This window comes from Nesoenas mayeri, assembly GCF_963082525.1.
Source record: "Nesoenas mayeri genome assembly, chromosome: Z".
Lineage (NCBI taxonomy): Eukaryota > Metazoa > Chordata > Aves > Columbiformes > Columbidae > Nesoenas > Nesoenas mayeri.
In genome coordinates, this window is record NC_137542.1 from 26,882,008 (window position 1) to 26,897,810 (window position 15,803).

At 41.8% G+C, this 15,803-nt stretch overlaps 1 protein-coding gene across 1 annotated transcript in view; it reads left to right on the forward strand.

The window, feature by feature from the left end:
* Window positions 1–14,326, forward strand: part of AOPEP (aminopeptidase O (putative)) — a gene marked incomplete at its 3' end in the record, with an annotated part of 171,240 nt that extends 156,914 nt beyond the window's left edge. The window contains 2 exon segments of the mRNA XM_080362763.1: window positions 11,451–11,537; window positions 14,186–14,326. Coding sequence (XP_080218889.1) covers window positions 11,451–11,537; window positions 14,186–14,326 — 228 coding nt within the window.
* Window positions 14,327–15,803: the final 1,477 nt, after the last annotated feature.

Sequence of the window (15,803 nt, forward strand, 5' to 3'; positions counted from 1 at the left end):
GCAGATGGTATTGGTACTACTGCTGGTAAAGTTTTTCACAAGCGTGCATTCGCAGGAGCTGGATTTTTTCCCAATGAAAAGAACTTTGAAAAGGGTAGCTTCTGGGAATACGACACTTACTTCCCAAAGACGAGGCCCAAAATTAAGTATGAGGCTAAGAAAATTGGAACAGGATGAGGGAAAATTGCTTCCAGTAACAGTAGTGGGAGTCATCGCCTGGGAGTGACTCTGGCTCACATGTCCATCGTAACTGAGCCGATGTGTTGGGATGAATTTGTAGGACTGACCTAAGGATAATCTTAAGTAGCTATAATTTGGGTTTGTTTTGCTGCTACATGCAAAGTATGGGGGCCTTTCCAGCCACTTGAGAAGAACAGAAAATCCCTCCATCAGCATGAGATTTATGGAGCACTGGAAATAGCTTTGCACCAGTCAGCACTCCCAGTCCAGCTCTCTCCAGGAGCCAACACCAACATGCTTGTTCCAGGTGATCTCACTCGCTGCTGGGTGGCACCGGCAGGAGTTTCCAAGCCCCTGACTGGTGCCACTACTGGCATGGTTCATTTTTTGCCCCTTATTTTTCTAACTGGGACTAATCTTGGGACTTAATTTCCTCCTTATCTGGCAGCCCAACAACTGCTGATGATAAGAGGGAATCAAATACAGAATTGGGTTGGTTTGGGGTTTTTTTGCCGTTTATCCAAAGAATCCTTGGAGGAAGGGATTGGAGAAGGGAAGGGGTGGAGTCCTTTGAGCTTCTGAAGTCAGTTCCAAAGGTGTTTTGAATTGGGTGCGACTGCTTTATATGAAAGTTTATACAGCATTTCTGTGTAGGGCAGTAATACAAACCACCTGGCCTTGTCATGAAATTCAAAAGGTTACTCTGTTTGCATCTATACTCTAGTGCTAACATACGGGCCAGGATGTCAAGGAGAACATAGTTTTAAAAATGTAAACAAAAGCTCCTAGGTGTCAGCAGTATTTTTTTTTCATGATGAAGATATAGGCATTTTTGTGCTTGTGGCATGCATCCTCCTTGTTTGTTTTTATTTTGTTTTGTTTAATTCTGAAAAAAATAAAGAACAAAACACAACAACTCTAAAGATACTTTTCTTTTAAAATAAACTGATTTTGAGGCTACATCTGAACAGCTCATCTAGTACTTCTTATTCCTGTATAAAGGCTGACTGTAGATGAAGGTTATGCCTGGTAGGACCACAGATTTGGAAAAAAATCTGGTGTGCCATAAGCCTGTGAAGTATAAAGACTGCAAGAAACAGGACAATTCAAAACTGCTAACTGTAGCTTGTTCTGTCATCATTACCTTAGCCACACAGATCTCGTCCCACTGCTGTGTCACTGACTTAATACTGTGTGAGCAATAGTCTGCTGTCTTCCTTTCAGTTCTGTGCCATGTGAATTCCTTTGGGGTTGCAGTGTCATGGGGGAATTTTGTGGTGTTCCACATGGGGAAAGCATCGTTCTAAGCAGGAATGATAGCTACATTCTTGGGGACAGGGAAGAAGAGAGGAGATGACGACTCAAAAAACTGAAACGTGGAGTAAAATCCAGGTGTTTTCATTTCAGGAACAAACTCTTCTCAGTTTGTAAAATCAATATATATTTCCCTAAGAATTTTTGCTGGGGCCTGGGGAAAGAGGGTGTACATGTGAGAGTGATGTGAAAGGTCTTTGTCTTCAGAATAAAAATCTCGTGTTTAATTGTTTTGACAGTTGGAAGCAAAGTTTTAAACTATGCAAAATTGGAAGGGTGTGAGCACGGACTGGGGAGGCTGGCTGTGACCTAAGCTGTGGAAAAGTCAGGCAGCCACGTTGTTCATTGCCTGAAATTTGAGTCTCATTTTCATATGGAGATTCGGATTCTGTCTGTGACAATAATCTTGCCTGGATATCACAAATGTTTGAATCATAGTCACTTTAGGGGAGCAAAGATAAAAGGAAGGTGTTTTTTTTCCTCTAGTTGCAAGAAGGAGGAGGCAGAGGGATGGTGAGAGAAGCATAAGCAAAAGGGGTAGCCTACTGTTGCCTTGATACTTGCAGCAGCCTTTCCTTTTGCTGAACAGGGATTACAATTTAATAGTAATTGGTAACAGACAGTTGATGTGCTTGATCTAAAACTCTTCAGAGCTGGATTTCTGCTTCAGATGTATGGGTGTTTATGTGCTTTTTCCCACTACAACATATGGTTTTAAAAGCCCAGCATGCTTTTATGTGCATGTATAAATAGCTTGTGTTGAAATACATATACAAACACTGGATGGGTAAAAATGCTAAGGCAGACTCGTTCCAGAGACAGCTGGGAGAGGCAGCGGTGATGGAAAGTCAGAGGGAATGTGAACGGGGTTGTATATGAGACGGAGAGGCAGTTGTGGTGATGCATTTTGCAGGTGTCAGCTTGGGCACACGCGCATGCCCAAGCCAGTCCTACTGTGCTGAAGCTACGGGGCTTGGCCCTGCAATGCTTCTTGGTGGAGGCTGCAGCGTGAGACTGCTTGTATTTGAGGCAGGGACCAGGTCTTCCTTCCCTTCCTCGGGGGTACAGGACCACCCAGCCCCCAGCACCCCGTCCTTACTCACCCACAGCCTGTGCCCCACACGTGTGGCCATTGTCCCCTCAGCATACTACTGTGAGAAGGGACAAGCGGGGGTGGAGGGGGGTGGGACCAAAGCCCTGGGAGCACCCGGTGGCCCTGCAGCAGGGACGGGGAAGGTACAAGGTGCTGCGGGATCAGATCTGGGCGCAGCGTGAATGCCGCAGGCAGTGGGGCTGGACCCCCTGTTCTGGTGCAGGGTCCCGCTGGGACACCAGCACACCTCCCAGTGCTGGGGGCGCGGGGAGGTTTTTAGGGCAGTGCAAGCCTTGTTTTCTGCGGCCGGTCAGAAGGCAGTCCTGCTCCTGAGAGACAGCAGCACCACAGGAAAGTGAAGCTCAGCACACATCTCCAGTGAAATTGTTAAAAAGGCGCCCAATGACATCTTTTCTGCCATCTCCATCTTGCTTCAAGCTGTGAATGGCACTAAAGCTCTGGCGTGCTGAACAGGCAGTACTGAAAAGGCAGGGAAAAGGGGAGCATTTGATTCCAGTAGAAGTAGTGTATTTATGTTTTTAATTAAGGCTTATTTTTAAAAACCTTTGTTTTTCAAATTAGGTTAGTTCACATGCTGTGTTAAACACTTCCTTACCTCACATGCACTATGATATAGGAGCCACTCCCCCCAGTGTGGAGATGGCAGCAGCACAAGTGAGAAGATGGTGAGAAAAGGCTTCAGGCACGGTGGGGACGCTCTGACCCTGCTGAAGCCATCATGCTGCCTTGCTGCTGGTCTCCCTCTTCTCCTCTGACCGTGCTGTAAGTCACTGTCCTATCATTGCTTCATCCGTCCGCCATAAAAGAACGGAAACTGGATGCCAGGTCCTGTTGTATGCCCATCTCCTGGTAGACAAGGCGAGGAGAGACAGGCTAACGATTATTGAGATTACAGAATTAGGCGTCCTAAACTGAGTCACTTATTCAAAGTGACAGCTTTGACACCAGAAGAGAAAAACACTGCATGTGCCACCTTTGAAGGAGAATTAGACATGGCTTCTTAGTCTCTTGATTTTTCTGCCTTCTTTTTGAAATTTTTCTTCTACCAGCGCAGACGTCATTGATCACAGATGGGGCCCACATGGGGAGAAGAGTGTCTGATGTCTAATTGGGAGCTCTGTGTTTGTGAACCTGAAGTGAGGAAAAAAGGGCATTTGTCTTTTTCAAACAAGTCCTCAGCATGTGCTTTGCTGCCAGGAATGAATCTTGTCCTGAAATGCTGCCCTGTTGTTGCTATGCCTTTCTGATCACAGAGAGCAGCAGGGTTGCCCTCTGCTCTGCCTGGGCTTTCCTAAGCAGCATGTTTGGTGATTTCTGGCCTTCTGAATGCTTATGTAGGAAAGAGCCTCCATGCTGGCTGTGGAGATCCATGTGTTTCATTTGGAGGTGGGAGTGAAGTTGTGCTTATAGTCTGTGACAGCTGTGGTGCTACAGAAACTTTTTAACACTAAAGTTCAATTGCATTACATAGAAGGAGGTGAATGCTAAAACAGGACTATGCGGTTGGAGTGGAGGGGAAAGAGTAAGAAGGAAATACAAGCCCATAAATCACATTAATGAAGGTGAGATGGCTCAAGTGTGCAGCTATTGCCGAGGGAGGCTTGCAGAGCTGTGGGAGCAGACTGCCGGACCTGCTGGCACACGAGCGCAGTCACAGGTTCCAGTGCTGCCAGTTGTCCCACAGTCTGCTGCTTACCAAACAGGATTTGTCTTTTAAAAGCTTGATTGTACAACACCTCTCTTTTCTGTCACTAAGTGGAGGCAGTTGCTGCATGAGCTCTACCCACAGCACTCCATCAGTGCTGTCGAGTGGAGGAAGGAGAGACAGGGCTTGCAAGTCCTTCTCCCCTCTTGCCAGCACTCCGCATATTGTGCAATTGCTTGATCTTATACGGAAATAGAAATCAGAAGGAGTAAAATTAATTAAGGAAGTAGGCTATTGCTACGGGGTATTGCTACCAGTATTACCAAAATCTAAAGTCTGGTATTTTGCTAAAATTAGACTTTACGTTGCTGAGTGACCAGCTCATACTCCAGGTTTTAAAGTATTTATACTTCTTTGTAGTTCTCCTCAAAATGACAATTAGTTCCTGACAAAAATTATGGCCAGCCCATTATTACTGTAGGGTTTCCTGAACGACCATGCTACATTTTGCTGTGTTGTCAGTGGGCTAAGATACTTACACAGTGGGATGCACAGAAGGAGAGGAGATTGCTGAAGGTGGTAGGAATTGGCATGGGGCTGCCTGTGCAGTCAGTAATGCCCGACACAGGGCATCACGGGAATCAGTGAACTCAATCAGCCTCGGGTACAGCTGCCTCTGTCCCCACTGAACATCAATTCTTTCCAGTACTCAAAATGAAATACAGCATGAGTAAGGCTATCAAAGCCTTTTTAAAAAAAAAAATTTGAAGTGTAATCATAATTTTGACCGCAGCTCTGGAAAACTGACTGTTTAATACTGAGAAAGAGCACTACGCTGTAAGAAAACAGCTTTAGCTGAACCTTGACACTGAGGGTCTCAAGAAGAAAGGTTGCCATCAAAGACACCTGCTGCTGTGATGCTGTATCTGCCCACAGTTTCTTTGACCCTGCAGTGTTGTCGAAGCGAGTGCTACAAGACCGGAGAAAAGCTCAGGCTATAGAGCCCAGGAGTTTTGTTCCAAAATACAAGCTCACTTAAACTGATAGACAGCTTCTTTGCTCAGTTTCCTGAGAAACACTTGGCATACACAATAATTGGAATTACAGAATCCTTGTCAGAATGATGAATCCATTCTGCTTGCATCCAGTAGGTTTTTGGCTATTGAGTACATTTTTTCAGGTTGCCAAACTGATACTCTGTCAGCACAGCTGTAACATGTGTCGCTGTTTTCATTGCTCCTCCTGAGCTGCTTCAGCATCCCTGATAATCTTACTTGGGTAAACATTCTGAAACCAAATTTGCATGCTAAAGCATGCGTATACTTTGGCATAGAAGACTGGAGGGCCCATTTGAAATTCAGACTATATAGAACGAAATGTCACTGATGCAGCTAGGCTGGTGCATTAAAGAGTTCCTATTTCAGCTAAGATAGGGGAGAAAATATATTATTAAACTGTAAAATTAGCAATTCTTAAACTGTAATTCTTCCAGTTGTAAACCTTGTTTTTCAGTCCAAATACTGCCCTGCAACATGTGGCATTGTTCATTATCTAGGAAAATTATCTAATATTTGAATCCAGTTTATGGGTAGATATGAAGAGACTGGAGATAAATGCTTTCAAATGGAACAGAACAGCATTCTGCTGCTCTGGAGATACCAGCTTCCTTCTTGTCAGTTAAAAGTAATCAGTAGCAGCATAGCTTGGTTATTTGATAAAGTTTCTCTGTATTTTTTCTCTACAAATTAGACTAGAGTCTGGCCTCTGAGACTCTAATTAACATTTAAGATTCAAGTTGTTCAAATAGTTTTTGTTAATACAGTCTGAACCTGTGTTTTATAAAGATCACATATTCCTCCTACCTTTAATAAAGGTTCCATTTTGTTGAACAATAGCTCTTACTGTATTTCAAATTAGACCATTTTCTAAGATCTCTAAGTATGTTGCTTTTGTTCAGTGATTTAAATTTGTTCTCTCATGGCGCCTTTTAAATTGGATGCAGCTATTAGCAAGATGTACTCATTTTCCCTGAAGCTAGTCTCCCATTCTGCAGACCAAAGGCTTAGTAAACTCTAGCTTTCCTCCCCTCTTTAATAAAAGCATGGTTTAAATTATTTGCTTTTTAAATCTTACTTGTAGACCTCAGAAGTAAAATATTTATTTTCAATGGCATGCTTATGATTGAGAACGTTAGCAAGCTAGAGGATTACAAAATAACATCTAAAGATTTCTGTGAGGATGATTGTTTTAGGCTTGTCTGATCATTTGTGTGGGAAAGGGGAGAATAATACAGATTAGGCAAAGTAATTTATCAGCTGGGTCAGGAAAAAAAAACCACTTTAAGATCTATTCAAAACAGTTAAAAAATATAGTTTCTCAGGTATGTCACTATAGGCTCTTCTTTGGAAAGTCAAACCATTTGTTTGATGCTTAGATGGGTTTAGTCAATCAGCTTCAAGCACTGTTTCTCAAAATTTCTTGGCCCAAGTGGCTGGAACAGAGGGACTGGATTAGAACTGGATTATTAGTAGAATCAAGGCACCTGAAAGACCATCTAGTCCAACCCCCTTGCCATGGGCAGGGACATGTTCCACTAGACCAGGTTGCTCAAAGGCCCATCCAGCCTGGTCTTGAACGCTTCCAGAGATGGGACATCCACAGCTTCTCTGGGCAGCCTGTTCCAGGGCGTCACCATGGTGAAGAATTTCTTCCTTATTTCTAATCTAAATGTACCCTGTTTTGGTTTAAAGCCATTACCCCTTGTCCCATCACTACATGTCCTTGTAAAAAGTCCCTCTCCAGCTTTCTTGTAGGTTCCCTTTAGGTACTAGAAGGCTGCAATAACGTCTGCCTGGAGCCCTCTCTTCTCCAGGCTGAACAGCCCCAACACCCTCAGCCTGTCCTCACAGCAGAGCTGTTCCAGCCCTCTGATCATTTCTGTGGCCTCCTCTGTCCCCTCTCCAACAGGTCCATGTCTTTCCTGTGCTGAGGGCTCCAGAGCTGGACACAGGACTCCAGGTGGGGTCTCACCAGAGCCGAGCAGAGGGGCAGAATCACCTCCCTCGACCCGCTGGCCACACTTCTTTTGATGCAGCCCAGGATATGGTTCGCTTTCTGGGCTGCAAGCGCACATTGCCAGGTCATATTGAGCTTAGTATATTTTATATAGGTATTTATTTCAGTTAAATAATATCATGCTACAGCTTGCATTCTCTGAAAACGCACTAAGACAGCACAATTTTGGTTTCTCAACATCTTCTGTTGCAGTGTCAAAATACAGGTAATGTTTGAGTTGCAAACAATATTGTGCAATACTGTGTATTTTTCTTAAAATGAAACTAAAAAGTAATATGAGACCACTGGGATATTTTGCATAAGCTGCTTCCTCCTAAATTTGGAATTCTCTGCTATCTAACAGTAGCATCCCTTCAAGACATTTCGTCTAGGTGCTAAACAATGCTTAGATGTGGTTGATATTTATGAAAATGTAAGATTTCCAAATGTCGTACCTGAGACAGTGAGTGTCTTGGTGTCTTCCTGCCACCAAACAGTGCCTCAGAAATAAGCTACTAATACAGGTACTATATTGCAAAGCTCACAGTAAGAATCCATTTAGCCTAAAAAAGCTGATACTGGAGAAAGCCACATCAGCTGCAAACGCAGAGAGGGAGGGAAGAACCATTCCCAGGTGATGAAGATCCATCCACGAAGGAACCTGAGGTCCCAGCATACCTCTGTCACTCCCCCAGCCACCTCTCCCCATCCTCAGGATTACCCTCCGTCAGTCACGGGCTCCGAAGGACAGCTCTCTGCCTGGAACCAGAGGCTGACAAACTGAATTGCGTTTCCAGCTTTGGCACCTGGGTCCCTGCAGCTGCCAAACCCGTGGGAGCGTGGGTGTGTGGGTGGGCGGTTACAGGTGCTGCTTCAAATCCAGACAAAGTCATATGTGCTCTCTGCCAGCAGTAATAGGAAGGATTGCTATAAATTACTTTTCAGGTTTAGTTTATATTGTTTACGGTGTAACCAGCCAAAACGACATATGGTGTGCATCTCTGAACTGTGCAGAAAGCCTGGAGAAATGTGCAGAGAGAACTTCGGGAGAAGACTAATGGGTTCTTATTTTTGCCACTGAGTATTTATTTGCTCCTGGGAGGAAGAGAAAAGCCAAGAAGAGGGTACACAGGATGCGGTATGGTTAGCTCAGTCCTACTGCAAGCTACTTAGTTTTCAAAATTTCCTTTTGAGACTGGTTTGTTAAAAGTGCCTGTTCACATGACTCATTCATTAGGCTGTGAAGCTGTGGGGCCTGTTTTACTTTTCCTCCTCTAAGCATTGGATGAGGTGGTGGGAACTGAGTCTTTTTTTCCATCCCTGTCTAGTGTGAATAAAATTCTCATGTTTGTGGCATCAGCCTAGGGCATGGTTTATACTATAAAAAATTACTTCTTTATAGTGCGTGTAGTGGAGTGATTTCAGATCAGGAAATGTGCCGGGATTTGTGCTCACCCTGGAAAAGAAAGGGGAAAAAAAGCAAAAGAGAGTAAGAAATGTATGTGTTGTCTCAGATCTCACTCAACAATTAAATATTTTTCTTTTAAACTGTTTGAAAGGGGGTTGATTGCCAAGAACAGGAACCTGTGGAGGAAGGAACAACAAAGGCAACAGGCACAGCTTAATTGTTCCATGTTTTCCAAAGCAGTTGAGATGCAGATGATGAGAACACAGTGCAAATGTAAGGCAGACACACATGACATTAGTATATGAGGAAGTAAGACCACGTAAATGGCTTCACAGGGAGAACTTCTGCTCTAGTCTCCATGCAGTGATTATGGTCGCACCAGGACAGGTGTATTGAGGACAAGCTGGCTTGTGTGCTGCGCCACTCAGGTCCCTGCTGCTTATCAAAAGTACCCAGAAATTTAGGCCCCAGAGTCTTGCGACCTCCTCCTTTAGGATCAATAAATATTTTAATAACTGCAGGGGAAAAAACAGCTTCACCAGAAGGTGTGAAGAAAGCCCCATCCCAGAATACTTTATAACCTGCTGTTGAAATACCCTCACTGAAGGCACAGTTTGAGATCTTGCGCAGACACAGGAACTGGACTTGATTGCTTACCTCCTGGGTAAGTGCTGTCATTGCTGGACAATAAGATGTGGAAGAGCAATGATCCCAGGAGAGGACCACAGTAATTTCTCCTTTTTATGTTTTTCATACATACATGATAGTACAAAAGGAATATATATTTATATATGTTTTTTAAATATATGACAGAAAATGCAGAATAAAGTGAAAATTAAGATATACAAGCTTTTAAATCTTGGATTTAATGTTATTTATGTTCTATTTGGTTAACTCATGCTACGGATGAGAGGTATAAGCTTAATTTTTGAGATTTGAAGGTTTGGTCCGGGCATGGAGCTGCTTGATGCTATGAGGAACAGTCTATAGCAAAGCTGGGTTGCCTGGGAAGATTTACTGGTGAAATGTCTAGTATCTCCAGGGAGAAGCAGCAGCTGGGTAGGGTTTTGAAGATTTATGTTACGGATATGGGAATCTACAGCAAAGTGAGTTGAATCTTGGAAAGAGACTTTTGTAGATTTAGCTCTGGTTCCACTTGCAAGAATTTTAACAGCTGTTGTTCTGTCAGTGAAAAGCTTTAAGAGATGGCTTTCATTCCCTACCATGCATTGTGCTGTTGCTGTTCAGTATCTTAAACACTGGGAGTGCAAACTCCACTCAGACACAAAACCCCTCAGCATTTTTTTTTCATTCATAAGCTGTGTTCAAACTATTTTGTATAAGAGGTCAGGTGGAAAGAGATATCAGGTATCCAAAAAGGACTCTTCCAGGACCTGTGAGCGTTTATACCTTGTTAATTATGCTAATAGGATTAACATCTAATTACATAAGGCTGTGAAATTTTTTCCTGAGTTATAAAAGGTTGGCAAGGACTAGGATGACAAGGGAAGTATTTCCAAATACCTTATTTCCAAAAGCAACAATACACTTAAGCGTGACTTCTTTTCCCTCCCTTTCTGGCTTCCATTCTTGATGTTATCAGTAAATCATTCAGAGAAAGGTTCGTGTTCAGTTACTTGATACAAGCACAATTTGGACTCAGTTTTGAAAAATACTGGAAGTGCTAACATTTTACTATGACAGGTGATTGTTATTAGGTGCACTGTCTTTTGAAAGATGGTAAAAACAAAGGCTGAAACAGAAGGAATGGAAAGGTTTTACTGCACTTAGCTGTTTTCATTTAGGATCAGTACAGATCCACTAACGGAATACAAACTATTAGGCTGATCACTGCTTAAAACTGAGGAAGCCTTGCTGGAGAGTAAGATGATGCTTGTGCCACAAGAGTGGCCTAGAACAAAGGCAAAAATTTAAATAAAGCAAAAAAAACCCCAAACCACTCGTAATTCATGTTCACACTACTTAAATAAAAAATATTTTTCAATTTTGATTTGCTTGAAAATGTCCATACTTTTCACTACACTATGTTAATAACTGTTTTTGTCAATGTGTATTTGGTAGATTAGGTTTGCTTTTAAAGTGTAGATGGACTTTAAATGCTTTGCAGGGTGCTTAAAATCTATTACCGGCAAAGGTATGGTGGCAAAACTGTTTAATTTAACTGAAAGCTCCCCGTTACTTTGTTTTGTATCTAACTCTTACCCTTTTGGCATGGACTTAATCTTGGTACAGAATTATATTTAAGCCTTTTTATCACTTGGATTATGCACTTACATAGGGGAAATTCTCAATTATATCTTGCAGCTCTCTCAGATGTTTGCAGTGTTTATCTCCTTGTCCCGTGTTCCCCCCCCCCGGCTTCTCTCAGTATAAAAGAAATAGCCTTTAGCTTAACTTACAGTTAAAAAGGGCAAGAGAGGAAGCAGTGGAGTTAAAGATGCTGCAGATCAGTGCCAGTATCTAGGTTAGTTTACTAATGGAGAACCAGGACAGGCATTCTGAATTTCCGAAGCCTGGGCTCACCCCTGCCCATCCTACTGACCCACGTCAAGAGGCATCTGCAGGGGTAAGAAGACGCAACTCAACAAAAAACCCAGATCCAGCAACAGAACCAAACTGCTTAGAGATCTGTTGCTTATCAACACTCACACAGATACAATACAGTTTCTCTTTATTTTTTTAACCCACCCCCAATATTTTTTCTCATCTCAAAGGTTCGTCATCGGTGGTGTGAACTTGTTGTTAAACACAAGTATGTGCCTGGGTATGGAGATGTGGAGAAATTTCTCAGAGATGACCAGGTCAGTTACATTTAATTAGAATTTTCAAAATAATCAACTTTTTGACACCCTTACTATGAAACTAGAAAATGATTTGAATATATTTTATTGCTGCAGTTTGTCAAAAACCTGAATGTGTATAATCAGTTTTTGTCTCTTCAACCCTTTAAACATTGTAGTTTAAGGAAACCACCCTGGGGTATTCAGCCCCACCTGAGCATGCTGATCTGCTAAGTGGTGAAATAGAGCATACTCCCCCACTCCTTACATTTCATGCAAACCAGAGCTCACAATGGTGCCAGGAAGATATTTCTCAGTGTTGGTTCCTTTTGCAGAATGGCAAAGGCAAGTCTAGCTGTGAATGTTGATGCAGGTAGATATGAACTAAGTGTAAAGCAGTTGGTGCTGTCCTGATTACAGTTTTCAAGGCCACATGCAGAAGGAGAAGCACAGCACAATGATGCACATCCAGAGAATGTGGGCCTCTCCATCCTTAGGTAGATGCTAACAGAAGACTTCGAAGGTCTTGAAAGCCTGGCTGTATGTGATGTCTTTACTATGATCTCTTATTTAGTCAATTGTGAACTTACAGTTCTAATTGTACCTCTACCTTGTTCTTTCTATTTTATTTATTTTTATTCACTATGAACTCTATAAAATCAAGACATACACTGCCTAGGGTGACTGTTACATATTTAAAATAGAAAATGTTGCAAGATACATCAAAGTCTAGGCAAGATATTAATGTCTTTACCTTTTATGTTGACAATGAACAAAGCCATTTGCAGCCAATGAGGTTTTTGTGCTTTCTGGCAATTAACATTTTGTCACAACAGCACAATACAGTTATTGCAGTCTCTTGCGCTCTTTCTTCCAGCTCTGAAGTATACCTCCTATTTATATCTCTGCCAATAAACAGGCCCCAGACTTCCTGGCAAGCTCTTTACTTAAACAAAAACAAAAAGAAAAGAAAAGAAAACAAAAAATGAGTTATATATATTGTACATTTTTTAGCCCTCTGAAAGGGCAGTGATAACCAGCAGGCAGGAGCTGGGGGGGAGAGAGTAGGAAGTCCTTGTCTTCATAAAAGCAAACACATTGAATTGCATTATGTTTGGAGTGGATATTATGCTCAATAATGACTAACATTTTCTGCAGTGGAGGGAAATAATTTTTGCAACTTTCTGTTATGTAATGTGTTTCTGTTATGTATGTTTTCATTTCGTTTACTCCAGCAGTTCATACAGTTTATGGAACAAGCAGCTTCTGGAGTAATTTAAACTCAGACCAATTGCATGTCCTCACCGATCATGAAAGACTTGGCTTTTTTTAAAGTCTGGGAAAAATGCAAATGTGACTCTTTAAGTCCTCCCCAGGACTACAAAAACACAGTGTGTTTGCTGCATGTTAATGTTTAGGCTTGGGGAAAATTATTAACACTGCATAGAGAAGGTAATTCCTATTTATAACAGAATTCCAGCATTTTGAAATTCTGTATGAAAGTGAGAGGAGTCGCTCTCCGAGGCCGTGTGTGTGCCTGGTGTGGCTGCCAAACCCTGCACATCTGAGTTCTTTGGTGTCTGGGCAGCAGAGAGCACGCTGAGCGGATCGGCAAGGACTCGGTGGGTTTCTGCCTCTCTGGGACTTTTTCCTTTAATTTTAATCTTCCTTTAAATTTCCTTTCTTGTTGAACCTAATTTTTTTTAAGACTTAGCAGCCAATGCTGGAAATCACGAGGAACGCTATTAAAAATTGTGGTTTTTCAATGCTACACAAATTTTTCCTCTCCTGCAACTGTCCAAACATTAAGTTAAACTGTGAAAGTCAGCGTGCTAAACTGCTAATGTTTTGTCATGTGTATGACCCTATTTTGGTAGGTGCAGCTTAACACTTACTGAATTCCTGGAATTAGGTGAAAAAAATTGTATCATCAAAAAAAATGGCAATCCTCAATGTGTTTCCCGTTAAGGTAGCCAGTGCTTTGCTGCCACCATCGCAGTGGCCCAGAACTCACCCCCAGGTGCCCTCTTAGCTTTCTGGATAGCTGCTATGTCCGGATTGAGTAGTTAGGAAAAGCCTACCTTCTTACCCAGTCAGAATTTTTGCATGATCAGACAGATCTCAGATGTACAAAGAAGAATCTGAAACACCGACCTGGCCACATTGGGTTGATTTCTAGTTATAGAATTGCCAAGTGGGGATTTTGGACTGGACTGTTTTGGTTGATGGTCTCTTTATTCTTGTGTATGTGTGGAAACATCCCAATTGGAAAGAAAATGTGTGTCCTGTTGAAGGATGGACAAGCTGGTTTCTTAAGGTGCATTTGGAAATATTTCAGGTAGTGGATAAAAGAAAAACTATTTCAACTTCAAAAGTGACAAGGAGAGTAAGAAAGCATTTTCTTGTTACTACATAACGTCATTATAATATTCTGTTCTTAAACACTCAATACAACATATAGAGAACCATCTTTAGGCTACAGAGATCCAGATAAAACTGCTTTTTTGGGGGAATGGTAGGTATGATAGAGCATATGGTATTTCCTGTGTTTTGGGTTGCCTTTTATTTTGTTTGTTAATGAAATGCGTACTAGGAGGCCAATGGAATGAAAACCAGCTAACTAGTTGTTACTGGTGATAAGATGTCTGTGTGCTGTGTTCCTCTTTCAGGCAATGGGTGTGTATCTCTATGGTGAATTAATGGTGAATGAAGATGTGAAACAACAAGAACTTGCACATAAATGCTTTGCTGCAGCACGAGAACATATGGATGCGTCCTCAGCCAAAGTGGTGGCAGAGATGTTATTCTGAAGAGGTGATTTTTCTTTTTAAATTAAACACCCTCATTTTGCCTCATATGTGAAGAATGCAGAGCTCACTAAACATAGTAGACTTCAGCGTACCATACATTTTGAGGCCGCTTAGCTTGAGAAATAACTCTTGTTAAATATCTTGCTTTTCTTTTTGTTTTTTTTTAAGCCCAGCTGCTGGAGCAGTGAATTAGATACGTTTAGGCACTAGCTGGAGAGCACGGGGCGGCTTTGTTGTAAACTTGTTGTAATGGACTGTACAAGAGGCAACTGTAAGTCCGAATGGCCAGAGAAGGCCAGGCTCAACCTGCAGTTGTTTCCCATTCTGTATTCTTAACTCTGCTTACAGAAATTGCAATTGTGCAAGGAGCATTTCTTTTTAATGAAGCTGCATGTTGACTTGACAGGCAGCACAGTGGACGTATGAGGCTGTGCACTTGGAAAGAAATCTGAATCATGTGAGAACAAGCTGATATTTCAAATGTTTTTGGGTTATGTGTAGTGAGGCCTTTGAAGACTGATTATGAGGTAAGAAGAGTAGCCTTAACATTAACAAGCTGCTTAATATACATAATCTAGCTCATTTCTGAAATTAATGGGGAGGAATCACTAGAGAAGAAGCAGAATTGCAAGAAATATTCACAAAATAAAGATTGCTGCAGGCTATAAACTGGTAATTTGCAAAGATAGTCTCAATTTCGCAGTCTTGAGTAGCCAGAGGTGTACTTTACAGTGTCTGTGTGTGCATGTTTAACACATAGCCAATTAGGATTGGTATGAAGGTCTTTTCCAGTACAGCATACCTCAGATTTTTCTTAATGGTATAACTTGTCTGATAGTCTGATTGTCTTGTTTGTTCACATAACTTCACAATTGATTAGTGGTATCAAAACTTATGCATCTAATCTAGCAAAATTATCATTTTCTAATTGGTACCAAGCAGAAATTTTCATTTTCTCCTGTTCAAGCCTGCACATGTAACAGTACTTGGTAGCGAGTTCCAGTTGAATATGTCATGTTTACTTTGTTTGTATGAAATACAGAAGATGATAGATACCATGAAATCAGGTTTGCTTATGAACAACCATGTTGCTCTTCTGTGTAGACAAAAACTGTGCCTGCCAAGAAAACTTTTTGAGAAAAGTGGATCAGCCTGTAGAGTGCCAGGGTATCAGTTATGGCGTAGGAGAGTCACTTTCTAAAACAGGCAGGGTTAAGAGACTTGCTTGTGGGGTCCCAGTTATCAAGGACCCACAGGAATTAGTGTTATGTTCAAAAAATGTTAATGTGGTAGAAGCCTTCAGGTGTCTGAAGGCCAGAAAAATGGAGATGCAGTTTGTTCTGGTACTACTGTACTTGAAACTGTCTTCCTATAGTTCCATTTGTAATAAAATAAAAATCAAAGCTTCTACAAGCTTCTGGTGGTAAGTATCCAGCACAGGAAAAGTATGTGATGTGTACATATTAGTAATAGTTTA